The following is a 19,989-nucleotide window of genomic DNA, read 5'->3' as shown; positions in this document are numbered from 1 at the left end:
CCAAGATCACTGGTGGCAAACACGAGTGCACTGTGAACTAAAGGTGTTACGATGTGAGAGACTGCACTGTGGATTTCAAATAGTGAAGGTAAAAACCTGTTCTTAAAAACAAGTCAGCATGCCATCGCTGCCACAATGGTAGAGATCTAAGAAACATTTCTTTTCCTTCTGAAAACACTTGGTTAAAAAAATACCACAAAACAAAAGCACCATTCTCCTTGGTTTGCTTTGGAAATTCCTAACAGTCTCATGGAACCTTTTCCAGATATTTGTTGGCAGTCCTAACTGCTCACAGGATATAGGACTTTATTTTCAGAAAAGCATCCTTCTTTAACCTCAGACATGTGGAGATGTTCACTGGCCTGTGGGGGCAGTATGTCAGCTGAGCATGGGGAGAGCAAGATCAGTCCTGGGCCAAACAGGCACTTGTGGCAAGGGCATTGGTGCTCCTATCATTTGCCAACAAGAAGCCACAGCTCATGAGACCCAGCCCATGCGCTCAGAGGAAATCTGGCCACTTCTTCCAAAGGAAAGGGGTACGTTCCATGGCTGATACCACAAGGACTGGATAAGTACCCCATGCAGCTATGGGTGGCAGCTGCAACTCAGCGTGACAGAGGAAACAACACGGGCTGTGAAGGTAGCCAGCAGTCGGTTAGAATTCCGTCTCCTCCACTTATTAGCCGTGTGAAGCCTGAAGTTGTTTAACTTCTGAGCCTCAATTCCTTCATGTATAAAATCAGATAACATCACCTTCCCTTGTAGGTGTGTTGTGTGAGCAACGGATAATATATGTAAATTGCACATAACATTGTGTTCTCAATAAGTAGGAATTATTCATTTATTCCATTTGGATTCTCAAGTTGGCACTGTAAGCTGTGTTGACAGTCAAGAAATTTCCTGGTGAAAATACTGAAACTACATTGTTTTTGTTGACATCATAAATCAGATATTATCAAGCACTGTCTGATACTTTTGAATAAAATATTAGAGTTTAGGGGCAAGGAGAAACGGAAAGACACTGCAATATTTCAAAAACAATAAATTCCTCTAAAGGCAAATACTGACTATGCACACACATATAATTATTTTTTCATTGGCTCTTTGGAAGGTGCTACATTTTTAGGGCTAAAGTCCAAACAAAAGAACTCTAATTACGCTAATTTTATGTTAATACTTACACATATTCACTTTTCATAGGTGGCCAAGCTTGCAAAAGTAAAACCAAGTGCTGAAATTCAGCCTCGTGGTGACTAGATTCCAGGAGTTCCATGAATAGACGGTAGCGGTTCTCTTCATTCTCAATGTCAGCTATGTCTACCTGGAAGAAGAAATACACACTTAAAGCTGGTGGCAAAGGCTACTGAATTGGTTTATAGAATAATTCTACTTTACTTTAATTAAACTTTTTTTTGAAAATTTTTTACAATGTGTTAAGATTCAACATCAGAAAAACAACCACCTCAAATGCTCTAAGCCTTACTCAATGTCAGATTATGTTAAAATTGTTTAGAACTACAATCAGAGGAAGGTTCTAATTAATTTTAACAAAATAAATTCAAACAAGCAGACTTCCACAGAACTGGCTTGTTGGCATTTAATACATGTTAAGAGACTGAATTCCTTTATTTGAAATTGTAATATTTCACCATCCTCAACATTAGGTGAATTTTTTAAAGTTTAAGTTATCCCACATGAAATCCTAATTTTCATTAGAAATGAAATCCTAATCTTCATGTTGTCTAGAAAATGTCTGTAATTTGAAATGATTTTACTAAAGTGTATCTGTCATAGAACTTTTTTGCTATAAATCAAAATAGAATAAAATATCCTTTATTTATACCTCCATTTCAAATGCAAAAGTAGTCTCTGCCAAATACAAAACACCCATTTTTCCTTTCATTGAATAACTAAACAGTTTTTCTTTTACATTGAGGCAGTCCTAAAACAAATCACATCTCCAATGTCTCTGGGGATTAAAATGTATGCTATTTTAGGTTAAAAAACAGTTTTAAGCATAAAAATAAGCCAAAGTCTGGTTCTCTCATTTTCTGGCCTCAGCAAAGATTCTTTATATTTAGGTACACAGACATTCATGATGATGAGTTCATAATGATTTGGGTACACAGACATTCAGATGATGATACCTTGAAAGGATAATGAGAATGAATGGTTACCTGTATACATGCTAAATTGTCTGCACTAATGCATATTTCCAAAACATTTACTTTAATGGTCATTCTGGCTCTGATCCCAAGAAGCCATCTGAAAAAGTCACACCATGAATTCTGCATTTTACAAAAGTTGCTATGTACTATGAGATTATCGCTAATTGCTATGGGAAGCCTTGTTCACACAGTGACCCCCCAGATCCTTCAAAACCTGCCTTAAAAGCCCATGTCGTTCTTCTCTGGAATAATAGCCCACAGCCATTTTGCAGCTTTTTTGAACTAATTTCATAATACAGTCAGTCGGTTTACCCTTACAGCAGTTTTGTGTGGAGGACAGCACAGGTATTAGCAATCTCACTTTACAGATGAGGCAACAGGCCAACCATCCCGGTGGCATGACTAGCAAGTGACAGAGCCAAAATATCACTATAATCAGATCAGGATGTTCTGAAACTAGAGGATTCAATAAGCTACACAAGCTTTTGATAATAGGGTTGGACCTCGAGTTGGGAGTTTGGCAATGTTGCCTTGCCTATTTATAAAGAAACTTAAAAAATCAAAAACAAAAACTCAAGACATCCATCCATCTGTAACTCTCCGACCTCAACACCTTCAACTTGTCTCCAGCCTCAGGGTCTCTCTGAGGTCTCCTGCATACGTAAAATCATGCACACTCCCATCTCAGGCATTCTGATCTGTTTCCTCTGCCGGAAACCCTCTCCACCAGATATGAGTGACTTACTCCCTCCTTTCAAGTTTCTCAAATGTTACCTATCGGTCAAGGCCTTATTCAACTACCTTACTCACAGGAGCACTGCTCCATACCTGTCCATCTCCTTCGCCCTGTTTCATTTTCCTTCTTAGCACTTACAACTATGTGACATGCTATATATTTACTTATTGCCTTTCTTCTTCCATAAGAAACGTAAGATTGCCTTTCTTGTTCCATAAGAAATGTTAGCTCCTTGAAAGAAGAGGCTTTTTTTTTTGTCCACTGGTCTATCTCAACTCCTTAAAATAATACCTGCTATAGAGTATACGCACAGTAAGTACTTATTGAGTGAATTAACTAGTGAATGAACATACATATGAATGAATGAGTGAATGAATGAAGATAATTTGTCACTTATAAAATAATTTAGTATAAATTATATTAAATACAAATGGAGTTGCCATAAATTTGTGGCTGGTTTCATTATTAGAGATTAATGTAAGATTTAAAAAGAAAATGATATCGCCAAAAGAAAAATTACTATTAAATTAAAAATCAGGACAAAAGATGGCAGGTTTGTTAACATTACATCTACACAAATGATACTTTGTGACTGTTAAGTGATTTCACTAAAGTCACTTTGGGCATCATATCTGAAAAACGGGTTCCAAAAGTGTTGAAATCTCAGAAGTTTTGCTAGCCTTTTCTTCCTGCAGGATAATCTCTGTCTACATGAGAGTTTATATGCAGGAAAGTTTATTTTCTGTATGTGATGCACTGTATGAATAGGAAGAGATTAACAATAAAAGAATCATGTTTTCAATATCATTTAATTTATTCCTTTTCAGAAACTGTAATATATATTTTGAAGAAATAAACCATATAATAAGGGAAGAAAAGAGAACAGAAACTATAAGTTAAACCTTTATATTTGTTTTTATAATAGTGTGCAAAAATAGTTTCCATGTTTAAAATGCATTCGATAAATTATTTTTGTATAGCACCTTTCTCACATGTACACAGTCTTTTTAAGAGTATGTCTTTGTCAGAAAATGTTTTCTTCTAATGTCCACTAATCACTTCAATTTTTAGTAACTTAGTTTTCAGAGCCTTGACCCCCATATTTTAACTAAAAGTGTGAAAAATATAGTAATTTACATAATTATCCATTTTGTGCATGCATGCTTGCATACTCCATCATATCAAAGGGTTTCAAGTCAAGTTACTCAGCTCTTAAGAAAGCAATTTTAAATTTGCTACCACAGTAGCTGCAAGCTTTACCTTCTATGAGAGAAGAAAATTGGCCTAAAAATGGACTTAAGCACATATTTTAAAAACATGATAAAGAAATACTTGGTTTGATAATTGTTATATACCTTCAAATACAACAAGTGCTCATCTAAGATTGTGCCCACATATTAAAATATCTAAAAAACGAATGTTAATATTATCTTCTTTATTATGTCCTTTAAGATTTTTTGCAATAAATTCTGGTGAATTTGGAATTTTTGAGAAGAAAATGGGCCTAAAATTAGACTTGAGCATATACTTTTAAAAACATAATAAAGAATATACTTGGTTGGATAATCATGATATACTTTGATATATAACAAGTGCGAATCCAAGATTTGTGTCCACAAATTCAAAAATTCAAAATGAATTTTTGTGGAAAGAAAAATAAAAGGTAAACATATGTAAAGGGCTCCCAGTCTGAACAACATGGCTTATCCACTTCTCTCTGCTCCTCTGCAAAGCACAACTACAAACTATAGGAGTCATAAAAGAGACAGTGAAGGGAAAATTCTGAAGAGTGGTAAAAAGAAAGTACACTAGCCTGGAGTTGCAAGCCTGAAGAACATGGTATTCAGCTATCTTCTGTCTCACCAGCCAAAAAAAAGAAGAAGAAGAAGCCCACCGAGACCTAGTATTTCCCAATTCTGGACCTAGAAACAGACCAGAGCTCAAGAAGGCCCATTTGCACTCAGAATCCCAGAAGAAAAGGAGAAAGAGGGTGAAGCTAAAAGATATTATAAGACATATCTAAAAGCTTCCAAAATTTGGTAGAAGACACAAACCTACACATTCAAGAAGCTAAATTATTCCCAAACAGGACAAACACGAAGAAATTCATGCCAAGCTACACCATAATTTGAAACTTGAAAAATAGGTAGAAAAGGCAAAATTTTGAAAGCAGACAGAACAACGTTACCTATAGGAGAATATTAATGTGAAAAATAATGGATTTATTATCCAAAACCATGGAGGCCAGAAGGAAGTGTCGCATTTTTTCAAATGCTGAAAGAAAAGAACTGTCAACTACAAATTCTTTATCTGGCAAAGCTATTCTTCAGGAAAAAAAGAAAATGAAAACAATTCTCAGACAAAGACAAAGTAAAAGAACCTGCCACTAATAGCCCTCATCTTAAATACTGGCTAAAGAAAGTTCTTCAAACAGAAAATGATAAAAGAAGGAACTATGAAGTATCAGAAGGAAGAACAAAAAGAGCAAAAATATGGGTAAATACAATAGACTGTTATTTTCCATATACATGTTCTAAATCACAGTTGATGATCAGAACAAAATTTGTACACCATATGATATTCAAGATAATAATATTTAAAAGTGGGGAAGGTAAAGGGACTGACCCAAATATGGAGGTGAGATTTCCATATTACATGCCAAGGCTAGGATATCCACTCCTACCACTCTTGTTCAGCACCATACTGAACGATTTAGCCACTACAATAATGCAAGAAAAAGAAATAACAGACACATAAATTGGAAAGAAAAAATAAAATTCTATTTGCAGATAAATTGTCTATATAGAAAATTCCAAGAAATCACACACAATAAAACAAACCCTAAAACTAAGAAACGAGTCAGGAATGTCACAGGATACAAGATCAACATACAAAAATCAATCACATTGTTATATATTAACAATAAATATGTGAAAACCAAAAATAAACATGTATTATTTATAAAAGCTCCAAAGAAAACAAATTATTTACATGTATAGAATCTGCTATGGTTTGAATGTCCCTTCCAAAATTCATGTTGAAATTTAATTGCCACTGTGATAGAATTAAGAGGTGAGATATTTAAGAGGTGATTAGGTCACGAGAGTGATGCTCTGAATGGATTAAGGCTCAGCTAGGGCCTGCGTTAGTTTTACTGGGAATGGTTTCCTGATAAAAAGGAAGAGTTCCACCCTGCCCTCTCTTGCTGGGTAAACAAAGTCACTCACAAAGGGTTATATACATACTGTCTGATTCCATTTATGTAATATTTTTGATATGACACTATGAAATGGGGGAAAGATTAATGGTTGTCAGGGGTTAGGGACGGGGTGGATGTGTTTATAAAAGGGATCCTTGTGTTGTTGGAACTATTCAGTATCTTTGTTAGAGTGGGTAGCTAAGCAGACATGAGCAGGGTAGGAGAGGAAACAGACCCCACTCCCTTGACACCAGGAATGTTAGGTGACCATCAGGTGATGGTCAAGTGGTTGTTAAACTGTCTCTCTAAAATAATTGGTTGCAGCAGATATCAGGGAAAGGCAGTCTCCCAATAGACAGAAAACTCCAGAAGCTGGCGATCAGCAGCTTCCTGATTGGATCTCAGGAGTTGGATGAGTGGGCTCAAGCATGTACATTAAGAGGCAAAATGGTGGAGTTTAACTGGTATATGAACATCCTGTGGGAACGCTACACTGGTAAGAAAAGAATGGCTCAAGTGAGCATGCGTACAACTCTAGTAAACACACTGCGCACACAGCCCCTTCCAAGGGCTGGCATGCCATGGGGCCTGTGGACAGCTTGTGCCAAAGAAAACTCAAAGGAGGGGAGACACAAAACCCCAGAAGCATGCCAATGTGTAAATCCCCAAGTCAAAGGTCAAATAGGGCACTTGAATCTCTCAAGTTGCCTGCTTAACTTTCTTCCAAGTGTACTTCAGTTCCTTTCATTCTTGCTCTAAAACCTATTAATACACTCTCACTCATGCTCAAAAATTTGCCTCAGGCTCTCTCTGCCTTATACCCTTTGGATGAGTTCTTTACTTCAAGAAGGCAAGAACTGAGTTGCTACAAAGCCATATGGATTTGCCATTGCTAACATCTTGACTACGGTGCTGGTTATATGAACCTATACAGGTATAAAACTGTATAGCACTAAATACACACAAACACACACAAATGAGTACAAGTAAACCTTGAAAATTCTGAATAAAACCAGCAAATTGTATCATTGTCAATATCCTGGTTGGATGTTATACTGTAGTTTTGCAAAATGTTACCCTTAGGGGAAACTAGGCAAAGTGCACCAGAAATCGCTCTGTATTATTTCTTACAACTGCATATGAATCTATAATTATCTCAATAAAAATCTAAATTTTGAAAAGGAGGATGAAAATGAATGCAATCAGAACAAACTTCAAAGAGGAAAATGCTTACACAAACAAAATGCAGAAAACAAACTAAATCATGATGTAAAAATAAAGATGAATAAGGAGGATACAATTTGAGGGGAAAAATCCCTATACATGATGTGACATAATTTGTATAAAGCATGCAGCAGAAAAATGGCTACATATATATTTAATAAAATGTTTACATTTGGATGACAGATCTGTTGGTGATTATCACTTCTATCTGCCTTTTGGTACTTTTCTTGGTTTCACATGCATTGTTTTCATAATTGGAGGTTTCTGTTTGTGCGTTTAAAGAAAGAAACATACACAAGAACCACAGGAAATTGGCATGCCTGTTTAACAGATGGGTCTGTATTTGGTGACTTATCCTTCCTTTATTAAACCATAAAATCACTTTATAAATGATCAATTATGGCAAAACAAAACAAAGATATAACACCAAACAAAATGAAATAAAAAATAGGGCTTTTCCAAATCTACTGACCACTAAGGATCCATTCCCTGACCTCAACTTAAAGATAAAATTAAGAAAGCTTGCTGATATCGTAGGGGTGGAGTAGAAAGCAAATTAAGTTTGAATTGTAGTCCACAGTGTTATAAACAGGCCTCAATGCTGTATATAAGAGCCCTCACAATTTAGTGGCTATTATGTAGGACTGTACAGAGGCTTCCTCAGTAACAAAGTGAAGTATAAACATATATTTTGCATAGCCAAAGTCATACAATCCTACTTTTTCATTCCAACCCTCATCTGCTCACTACCCCTTGCCACTTATTATAATACCTACGTAACCTGGTGCAAACAGCCTAGCCTAGGTCTGAGTTTCTTTATCTGCAAGCTGTGCTGATGACATCTACTTCACAGGGTTATATTCATTCAATTCCACAAATACTAACTGAGCATCTACTTTTTGTACTAGAGATACAGTGATTGGAAAGATGACCATTCAATTTGTGAGAATTAAGCAAGACAAAGCCTGAGAAATTAGATAGACAGACGATCCTCAACTAATGATAAGGTTATGTCTTCCAGTCCTACGAGGAGTCCTCTGGCTCATGCCACACACCACGGGAAGGGAAATTCTAGCCCTCTCTTCTTACTCTCAGCTTCAGTTCTAAACACCTTGCCCCAATCTATTCCTTGTAATGGTACTTCCTCCCATTACTATGTTCCTAACCTGTAACTTGTCCATTTGCCTATGTTGACCTACTTCGATATTAAGGACTTAATGTGTTCCTCTGCCTACAACCATTCGAATTACCCCATCTCAAACATCCCTCTCAATTCAATTCAGCTTCTGGAATCAAAAAGTCAAATGCTCTCCATGTTCCCTTTTAGTTTTGCTGAAACTGCAAACTGTTTTGCATATGATTATGCAAATGCAGATATGATTCATAGGGAGGGTCTTTTTCCATGAGAAGTAGATTATGGACATTGGCAGTCCGGGCAAATCAGTTGTCTTCATATATTGTGAGACATATAAAAATGAACACACACAAAGTAGACATTTTTATTCTCTTCATTTAGATGGTCATATAAAACCACAGGAAGAAAGTGTCGGTTGCTCTGCAAGCATAGTTAAATTGGATATTTAAGAAAACGCCTTAGCTCTACAGTAAATATTTGGCAAATGAATGCTCGTTTATATATTTAGTTTCACACAAATGTTTAAGGTATGCATATATCATATGTTATGATCTCCACTTTAACACACAAGTACCTGACTCAGGTGGTAGTTAGAAGGCTTTTATTGTAACACATTCAACCTGATAAAGGTCTTAAGAGACATATAGTTTATAGTGCCATAAGCAGAGAGAAGTTAACCTGAGATCAGGAACGGGACAAGGTGGCACACGAGAAAGGATCTGAGGGAAGAGTAGCATTTGGACATGTAGAGGTAACGGAAAAAAGAGAAGACTGGGTTGAGATGAGGGGAGTCAACAGAGGGATGCTGAGTAGTAGTTTGTGGCTCATGAAGGTGAACTGTGGTTGAAGCGGTAAATAAAGTGTTCCGGGGCCAGAACATGAGGAAAACTACACACTTGGGAACACTGTGTATGTTCCAAAGGTTGAAAATATTGACGCCAGTTCCTCAGTTTTAGCTATAATTAAATCCTAAGTGGTCAGCAGGGAATATGGAGCAAAACAAATGATTAATATACATTTCTTGCAAAATAGCACAATACAAATGATAATGTTATCTACTTATTTTCTGAAAGATATCTTTGGCCCAATGTATGTGCATACTATAGCTAATATTGCTCATTAAGAGTTAGAAAAATTGGCTGGGCGCGGTGGCTCATGACTGTAATCCCAGCACTTTGGGAGGGTGAGGCGGGTGGATCATGAGGTCAGGAGATCGAGATCATCCTGGTTAACATGGTGAAACCCCGTCTCTACTAAAAATACAAAAAATTAGCTGGGCGTGGTGGCAGGCACCTGCAGTCCCAGCTACTCGGGAGGCTGAGGCAGGAGAATGGCATGAACCCATGAGGAGGAGCTTGCAGTGAGCCGAGACTGTGCCACTGCACTCCAGCCTGGGTGACAGAGTTAAGACTCCAACTCAGAAAAAAAAAAAAAAAAAAAAAGAGTTAGAAAAATTAACCTTAAGTTGAAGAAACAACTGTCATAAATCTAACAAATTATCTGAAAAAAATTAGAGAAGGAAGTATTGCCCTAAGATCACAAATCACAAAAGATGAAACAAATGGGTCTCAGAGGCTTACTGACGTTGTGAGGACATGTGATTAGTATGAATATTACAGAAATTTGAATTCTCCAAAATAGTTGAAAATACTTAGCATGGATGTGGACCTAGAAAAGAATCAAATTCTCTCTTTGCTAGAAAGTAGTATAGTACCTATAAAATATATATGTTACAAGCAACTAAATATATTTCATAAAATATGAGGAGTACAGAGATCTCATGTAAGTCTCCAGATAATTACAATGGGAAATTACTATAGAATATATTTTAATGTGAAAATTACAGGTAGTTATCAAATGCTTCAACATATCTCACTACAGCAATTATAAATGATAATAGGTAAATTTGATTAATACGTGGCTTTCAAAAAGTGATGGCAATACAGAAAAATGTTTATTATGGAGACATTACTGACCTTTTTGAGACTTGATTTTTCCTCTTCCATAGGACAGAGATAACAAATACTTATATGATGATTGTGAATATTAAACAAGATAATGGGAATAAAGTAGCTGGCAAAGATTGGTGCATAGTAGGCACACAGGAAATGATAGGTATTACTTACATTATCATCCACATAATGTGCCAAACATTGAAAACAGAAAGCTGGATTTTTTTTTTTTTTTTTTTTAGACATGGTCTTACTCTGTTACCCAGGCTGGAGTGCTGTGGCATGAATCAGGGCTCACTGTAGCCTGAACCTCCTGGGCTCAAGTGACCCTCCCACCTCAGCCTCCTAAGTAGTTGAGACCACAGGCACATGCGACCATGCCTGGCTAATTTTTTTATTGTAGAGATGGGGTCTTCCTATGTTGCTCAGGCTGGTCTTGAACTCCTGGGATCAAGTAATCCTCCTGCCTTGGTCTCCCAGTGTTCTGGATTATAAGCATGAGCCACTGTGCCTGGCCAAAAGCTGGATATTTGTTATAGTTACTTCTACTAAGAATTATGTCTATAGACTAGACATGACAGGAAAAGAAGACAGACAAATATGTCTGTTTTAGGAAAATAAAATTGTAGGTTGATTTTCATCTATTTTTAAAACCTCATTTACTTGTGCAATAAATATGGTATTTCAAATGACTCAAGCATGGTATTTCAAATGACTCTTAAGCATGCCTTCCACAAATTAGTGAAAATAAACAAAATAAACTGCTATTTTTTTTTTTACTACATTTTCTTTTACTTTGTCCTTTTCCCCAGTGAACAAGAAAGTAACATATACCTCTTTTAACATCCCCACCCTTTCCACAGTGAGTGTCAAACAAAATCCTGGAGGTGAAAATGTCAAATAGTTTACAGGCACCTGTAATAGTTAGTGATTATTTCATACTGACACAACTAACAAAACATCCTAGGATTTTAAAGAACAAAATTCAAATGTGACTCAAACATGAGAATATTTTTTCCCCTTTTGTCTCTGAAAGCACTGTTTCTCTCCTCATTGAATCAGGTGACTTTAGCCCTTGTTGTGTACGTCAATTTGTCATGTAGCTGCAGCCTTCTTATCAGACACAGAGTCACTGTCCTTGAAAAAGTGAACTCAGTCACCTATTATCAGTAGAAGACAGTCTTAACCTCAAATTTCTCTATGGCTCCTGGAAGTGAACACAAATATCTTAAATTGAGGCACTTCTGAAATATGCATCTTCCTATAGGTATTGACAGCTGCTTATTTTATCTTCAGAAATTTACAAATATGATGTAGTTATTAATACATTTAAAAGTACTTTATAAATAGAAAAGATTTACAAACATGAAGAGGATTATTCCTGGCAGTAGTGACAGTAACCACCATATTCTTTTTAAAAAATGTTTTTTACTACTATTTTATTACTCCAGGTAACTCACAGAATAGTAATCACCATACTCTTATCTTCCATAAGAATTGGTAAGCTGTTAGCCTGCTCCTAAGAGAGTCATATAATGACACTTGATTTGAAGTTGCAAAATAACTGTGCAATATCTTTCATGAACACAATAAAGTCATATTGAGATGTCGTATGCAGAGCTTCAAAAAACAGAACGAACAAAAATCCTCAGCTTCAACAGATATACAGAAATATCAAAAGGTGACAGAGTTAACCTCTAGCAATACCAGACCTCTGCCTGTTAAAGCCACTTCTTTGATAAGGTTTCAGGTGGCCAATACTGCCTGTTGTGTCTACTGGATTGAACTAATGTCTCTGTGGAAGGGAATTTTGAGAAGACCAAAACCAGTCATAAGCTGTTGACTACCAACATTCCCCACCAATCTAAGCAGTTCTTAGACCAGTGCTTGGCACACAGCAAGTATTTAATAGACAATATTATGACTGTTAGTTATTTTTATTAATTATAGTCTGAATTATTGCTATTAGATAAGAAAATATAAATATAATATATTCTATTTTTGTCCATTTCTGGATATTTATGGATTTTATTAAATAGAAAATATCAAAGTATGGAAAATAACTAAAGTTTAAACATTAAACGTAAGGGTGCTATTTTCTGCTTGTTCTCCCTTTTCTATGGAACTAAAAAACAGATGCAGATATGGCGACAATTTTCTAAATACTTAACCTTGCACAGCTCATATAAGGCAAAATGTTTTGCTGAGACAGTCTGAAGGTTCAAACAATTTTCCCTAGCTCATGCAAGAGTGAGAAGATCTCCTGCACAGAAAGGGTGTCCTGACCAGGAAGAAAGAGATGAGAGATTGAACTCTTTCCCACTTTTGGTTCTAGGTCTGGTGATCAGCAAAAACTTTTAGCTCTGTTTCTCTTCAAAGGCAGAGTAGGAAAATGAGTGCCTGTTTATAAACTGCTTAAAAATAAATGGTTTTCAATTGTCACAGAAAGTCTCTCCTAGGGCACTGCAAACAGAACCCTTGGGATGGGGAGAAACCCAATGAAAGAACAGGAATATAGGCTCCCAAGCAGCCTACACATCCATGGGTACAAAAACATATCTAAACACACAGAGGCCAACAACTGCAATTCAGAACCATGCTTTACAGCACCCTACTTATTTTATTATACCTGTAAACATAGAAATTACACAATAAAACATGCCGTAATCACTCCCCATAAGTGCTGCTGTCACTTCAATACGTAATACATATTTTTACATGACTAAATATATTTTATGCAACACTTAAAAACATATAAGGGGAAATATTTTGTGTTAAAATAAGAAGAGGAAAGATTTTGCCTTATAAATTTTTTCTCTAGGACAAATAATCAATCATATAGTGCCATGTGACCCCCTATAAATACATGTGTGTTTATTAATTAATTTATTTATTTATTTAGAGATGGAGTTTTGTTCTTGTTGCCCAGGCTGGAGTGCAATGGCACGATCTTGGCTCACTGCAACCTCCGCCTCCCGGGTTCAAGTGATTCTCCTGCCTCAGCCTCCCGAGTAGCTGGGATTACAGGCACCTGTTACCATGCTGGGCTAATTTTGCATTTTTAGTAGAGACGTGTTTCTCCATGTTAGTCAGGCTGCTCTCAAACTCCCAACCTCAGGTAATCTGCTTGCCTCAGCCTCCCAAAGTGCTGGGATTACAGGCCTGAGCCACTGCACCCGGCCATGTGTGTTCACTTTAAACAGCTGCTATTGAAACTAAGGCCATACTTTGCTTTGAGTTAAATTTGATGAAGTTTTAATAGAATAATTCATACAGCTGAAAATTTTCTCACTGTAATGTATTATTCAGACTCAGATTTGAATATTGGCCCTGTCACTTAATAGCTGTGTAATTACACAAAAATACCTCTCTTAGCCTCAGTGCTCTCATATGTAAAAATAAGGTAATAATACTTAACTAGCAATATCAGATTACTTTGAGAATAATATAGTATAGCATAACATATGACATAATATACCATACAAACATACACATACACCTTTACATGTATCTAACACTGAGTTAACACTGAGCCTCTATGGTAGCTACTAGTATGGATAGTTCATAATTACGTATCATTCTGCCATATTTTAGCATTGAGATATTACACAAATTTCTTAACCACTTTGAGTCTACTTCCTTATGTGATGAATGGAGTGATGAGATCACCTATGTTACAGTGCTATTACAACATTTAGATGAAATGATACACATATGAAGCCTAATGTTAAGTCCATGGAAGGCCCTCAAAACATGGAGCATGTAGTATCTTCACAGCTTAAGGGAAAAGAGATTTCTGTTGTTACTTCTAGAGTTTTAATTTTGACGCTAAGTTTTATTCCAGTTAGAAATTATGCAGGGAGACTTTAGGATAACAGAAGAAACTGGCAACCAATGAATTATGTCTACCTATATTTTCTCCAAATATAAAATAGAATGACAAGAACAAATAAAACTACACAAAACCCACACATACAGCACAATTATAGACCAAGCATGTCCAAACTTCAAAATACCATAAGGAAAATGGAAAAAAGCACTAAATCACAGAGAATGATCTCATATTCCATGTTAATATTTCACATATTCAAAAAAGAATACCTGAAATCAGTAATAGGACAAAACATATAAAAAGAAAAAAATGAACCTAACTGTACTAATAAGTGAATAAGATAATCATACTGAAGGTGGCATGTCCGTGTGTGTGTGTGTGTGTGTGTGTGTGTGTGTGAGCGGGGAGGAGGAGGGAATTAAATGACTTTGAAAAACATAAACCAGATAAGCCAGGGGCAGTGGCTCATGTCTATCATGCATCCAGCACTTTGGGAAGTTGGGGCAGCAGGACTGCTTGAATCCAGGAGTTTGAGTCCAGCCTGGGCAACATAGTGAGACCCCATCTCTACAAAAAATATACAATTAGCCAGGCATGGTGGTGCATGCCTGTGGTCCCAGTGACTTGGAAGGCTGAGGTAAGAGGATCCTTGAGCCAGGAGGATGGGGCTGCAGCGAGCCACAATTGTCAACTGCATGCACCCCAGCCTGGGTAACAGGGTGAGGACCCTTTCAAAACAGAAAAAAGAAAAAAAAAAAAGAATAAGAAAAAGAAAAGAATTATTAGTACTCTTACTTGAAGTCTAAAGATAAAAAGAGCTCTCAAAAATATTGTATTCTACCCAGTAATTTCAAAATTTATATGTACTCCAGGATTGAGCAAATATATAAATACATTATGGATAATGAACCCAAGTTTCTTATTGACAGAGAGAGGAGTTTACAAATAAGAAAAGGGAGAAGGCTAGAATAAACTCTGTGGGACTGGGCTGGCATTAGAAGTAGCAATAAAGGATTATAAATCATGCTGCTATAAAGACACATGCACACGTATGTTTTTGCGGCACTATTCACAACAGCAAAGACTAGGAACCAACCCAAATGTCCATCAATGATAGACTGGATTAAGAAAATGTGGCACATATACATCATGGAATACTATGCAGCCATAAAAAATGATGAGTTCATGTCCTTTGTAGGGACATGGATGAAGCTAGAAACTATCATTCTGAGCAAACTATCGCAAAGACAGAAAACCAAACACCACATTTTCTCACTCATAGGTGGGAATTGAACAATGAGAACACTTGGACACAGGGTGGGGAATGTCATACACCGGGGCCTGTCATGGGGTTGGGGGAAGTGGGAGGGATAGCATTAGGAGATATACCTAATGTAAATGATGAGTTAACGGGTACAGCACACCAACATGGCACAGGTACACATATGTAACAAACCTGCATGTTGTGCACATGTATCCTAGAACTTAAAGTATAATAATAAAAAATAAATAAATAAATAAATAAGTAGCAATATGAAATTACATAAGATATAAATAGAATAAAATAATAACTTAAAAAGCAGGGAATGAAGTTAAGCTGTAGAGTTTTTGTTAATTTTCACTTTGCTTGTTTCTTTGTTTATGCAAACAATGTTAACTTATTATAAGCATAAAACAATGAGTTATAACACAGTATTTGTAAGATGTACGGATAACCTCAAATAAAAAAACATACAACAGATACACAAAAATAAAATGCAAGAAATTAAATCATACCACAAGAGAAAATCACCTTCACTAAAAGGAAGACAGGAAAGAAGAAAAGAAGGAAGAGAAGACAACAAAACAAAACAAACAACAACAATAATAAGAAAAAAAGCAGCAGGAGTAAGTCCTTACTTATCAATAATAACCTTGAATGAAATGGACTAAATTCACCAATCAAAAGACATAGAGAGGTTGAATAAATAAAAAAAAAAAACAAGACCCAATGATCTGTTGCCAGAAACACGCTTCACCTATAAAGACAACATACGCTCAAAATAAAGGAGAAAGAAAAAAGAGATATTCCATGCCAATGGAAACCAGAAAAGACCAGAAGTTGGATTGGCTCTGTGTCCCCACTCAAATTGCATCTCAAATTATAATCCCCCCATTTTGGAGGAATGGCCTGGTGGGAGGTGACTGAGTCTTGGGGGTGGACTTCCCCTTTGCTGTTTTTGTCATAGAGTTTTCACGAGATCTGGTTGTTTGATAAGTGTCCGGCACCTTCCACCCCCTCTCTCTCCTGCTGCCTTCTGAAGATCTTGCTTCTTCTTGTTTACCTTCTGTCATGATTATAAGTTTCTGCCATGTGGAACTGTGACTCAATTAAACTTATTTTCTGTATAAATTACCCAGTCTCAGGTAGGTCTTTATAGCAGTGTGAAAAAGGACTAGTATAGAAAATCAGTACCGAGATAGTGGGGCACTGATATAAAGATACCTGAAAATGTGGAAGCACCATTGGAACTGGGTAATGGGTAGAGGTTGGAACAGTTTGGGTTCAGAAGAAAACAGGAGGATGTGGGAAGTATGAAACTTCCTAGAGACTTTAATGGTTTTGACCAAAATGCTGATAGTGATATGGACAATGAAATCCAGGCTGAGGTAGTCTCAGATGGAGATGAGGAAGTTATTGGGAACTGGAATAAAGGTCACTCTTGCTATGCTTTAGAGATCTGTGGAACTCTGAACTTGAAAAAGATAATTTAGGGAATCTGGCAGAAATTTATCAGCAGTAAGTGTCCAAGATGTGACCTGGTTTTTTCTGAAAGTGTACATTCATATGCACAAAGACAGAGATGGTCTGATATTGGAACTTACGTTTACAAGGGAAACAGAGCACAAAAGTTTGGAAAATTTGCAGGCTGACCATGTGGTAGAAAAAACAAACAAAACAAAACAAAACAAAACAAAAAACACTATCTGAGGAGAAATTAAAGCCAGCTGCAGAAACTTGCATAAGTAAAGAGAAGTCAAATATTAATAGCCAAGACAATGGGGAAAATGTCTCCAGGGCATGTCAGAGATCTTCATGGGAGCCCCTCCAATCACAGGCCCAGAGGCCCTAGGAGGAAAAAATGGTTCCATGGGCCAGGCCCAGGGCACCACTGCTCTATGTAGCCTTGGACATGGTGCCCTGCATTCCAGCCACTCCAGCTCCAGCTGTGGCTAAAAGGGGCAAACGTAGACCTCAGGCCATTGCTTCAGAAAGTGCAAGCCAAGCCCCAAGCCTTGGTGGCTTCTACATGATGCTGTGCCTGCAGGTGTACAGAAGACACAAGTTGAGTTTTGGGAGCCTTCACCTAGATTTCAGAGGATGTATGGAAATGCCTGGAGGTCCAGGAAAAAGTCTGCTACAGGGCTGCAGCCCTCATGGAGAACCTCTACTAGGGCAATGCAGAGGGGAAATGTGGGGTTGGAGCCCCCACAGAGTCCCCAGTGGGGCACTGCCTCTAGTGGAGCTTTGAGAAGAGGGTCACCATCCTCCAGACCCCAGAATAGTAGATTCACCTACAGCTTGCACTGTGCACCTGAAAAAGCCACAGGCAATCAACGCCAGCCTGAGAAAGCAGTCATGGAGGCTGTACCCTGCAGAGCCACAGAAGCAGAGCTGCCCATGGCTTGGGAGCCCACATCTTGCATGACCGAGCCCTGGATATGAGACGTGGAGTCAAAGAAGATGATTTTGGAGCTTTAAAATTTAATGACTGCCCTGTTGGGTTTCAAACTTGCATGGGGCCTGTAGCTCCTTTGTTTTGGTCAATTTCTCCCATTTGGAATGAGGGCATTTACCCAATGTCTGTACTCCCATTGTATCTTGGAAGTAACTAATTTGTTTGTGATTTTACAGGCTCGTAAGTGAAAACAACTTACCTTGTCTCAGTCTCATTGAGACTCTGAGCTTGTGCTTTTCAGTTAAGGCTGGAATGAGTTAAGACTTTGGGGGACTACTGGGAAGGCATATTGGTTTTGAAAAGTGAAAGGGATAAGAGATTTGGGAGGGGCTGGGATGGAATTATATGGTTGGCTCTGTGTCCCCACCCAAATTGCAACTCAAATTGTAATCCCCATGTGTTGGAAGAGTGGCTTGGTGGGAGGTGATTGAATCATGGGGGTGGACTTCCCCCTTGCTGTTCTTGTGATAGAGTTCTCATGAGATCTGGTAGTTTGGTAAGTGTCTGGTGCTTCCCCCCTTCTCTCTCCTGTCACCTTTTGAAGAAGGTGCTTGCTCTTCATTTGCTGTCATGATTGTAAGTTTCCTGGGGCCTCCCCAGCCATGCAGAACTGTGAGTTAATTAAACCTCTTTTCTTTATAAATTACCCAGTCTCAGGTAGTTCTTTACAGCAGTGTGAAAATGGACTAATATAGTAACTAAGAAAAAATTGATTTCAAGACAAAAACTATAAGAAGAAACAAAGAAGGTCACTATATAATGATAAAAGGGTCAATTCAGCAAGAGGATATAACAGTTGTAAATATATATGCACCCAATGCTTGAGCACCCAGATATATAAAGCAAATATTATTAGAGCTAAAGAAAGAGGCCCTGTATTAGTCCATTTTCACTCTGCTGATAAAGACATACCCATGACTGAACAATTTATAATGAAAAAGAGGTTTAATGGACTCAGTTCCACATGGCTGGGAAGGCCTCACAATCATAGTGGAAGGCAAAAGGCATGTCTTACATGGCGGCAGGCAAGAGAGAAGGAAAAACCAAGTGGAAGGGGAAACCCCTTATAAAAACACCAGATCTTGTGAGATTTATTCACTACCACGAGAACAGTATGGGGGAAAGTGCCCCCGTGATTCAATTATCTCCCACTGGGTCCCTCCCACAACATGTGGGAATTATGGGAACTACAATTCAAGATGAGATTTGGTTGGGGACACAGCCAAACCATATCAGGCCCCAATACAATAATAGCTGGAGACTTCAACACCCGACTTTCAGCATCGGACAGATTGCGCAGACAGAAAATCAACAAAGAAACATTGGACTTAATCGGTACTATGGATCAAATGGATCAAACAGATATTTACAGAATATTTCCCCCAACAGCTGGAGAATATACTTCTTTTCCTCAGCACATGGATCATTCTCAAGGACAGACTATATTATAGGTCACAAAACAAGTCTTAAAACATTAAAAAAATGGAAATATTATCATGCAGTGGCCCAATGAAGAAATGAAGAAGGAAACTGAAAAATTTCTTGAAACAAATGATAATGGAAACATAACATACCGAAACCTATAGGTTACTGTAAAAGCAGGACTAAGAAAGAAGTTTATAGCTATAAGTGGCTACATCAAAAAAGGAAAAGAAAAACTTCAAATAACCTAACAATGCATCTTAAAGAGCTAGAAAAGCAAGAGCAAATCAAATATAAAATTAGTAGGAAAAAAGATATAATGAAGATCAGAGCACAAATAAATGAATTGGAAATGAAGAAAACAATATAAAAGATCACTAAAACAAATCATTGATTTTTTTTAAAAAGATAAAACTGACAAATCTTTAGACAGATTAACTTAAAAACAACAAGTGAGAGAAAACCCAAATAAAATCAAAGATGAAAAAGGAGACATTTCAACCAATACTGCAGAAACTCAAAGGACCATTAGTGGCTACCATAAGCAACTATATGCCAGTAAGTTGGAAAATCTAGAGGAAATGGATAAATTCCTAGACACA

General features: G+C 37.2%; 1 protein-coding gene across 1 annotated transcript in view; it reads right to left on the bottom strand.

Moving 5' to 3' along the window:
- Positions 1-19,989, bottom strand: part of NBAS (NBAS subunit of NRZ tethering complex) — a 393,558-nt gene that overhangs the window by 22,874 nt on the left and 350,695 nt on the right. Inside the window, exon 49 of the mRNA XM_054476756.2 lies at positions 1,182-1,321. Coding sequence (XP_054332731.1) covers positions 1,182-1,321 — 140 coding nt within the window. The remainder of the gene's footprint in view (positions 1-1,181; positions 1,322-19,989) is intronic.

This window comes from Pongo pygmaeus, chromosome 12, assembly GCF_028885625.2.
Source record: "Pongo pygmaeus isolate AG05252 chromosome 12, NHGRI_mPonPyg2-v2.0_pri, whole genome shotgun sequence".
Classification (NCBI taxonomy): domain Eukaryota; kingdom Metazoa; phylum Chordata; class Mammalia; order Primates; family Hominidae; genus Pongo; species Pongo pygmaeus.
The sequence above is the reverse complement of the archived record's forward strand: the minus strand, read 5'-3'. Positions and strand labels throughout refer to the sequence as shown.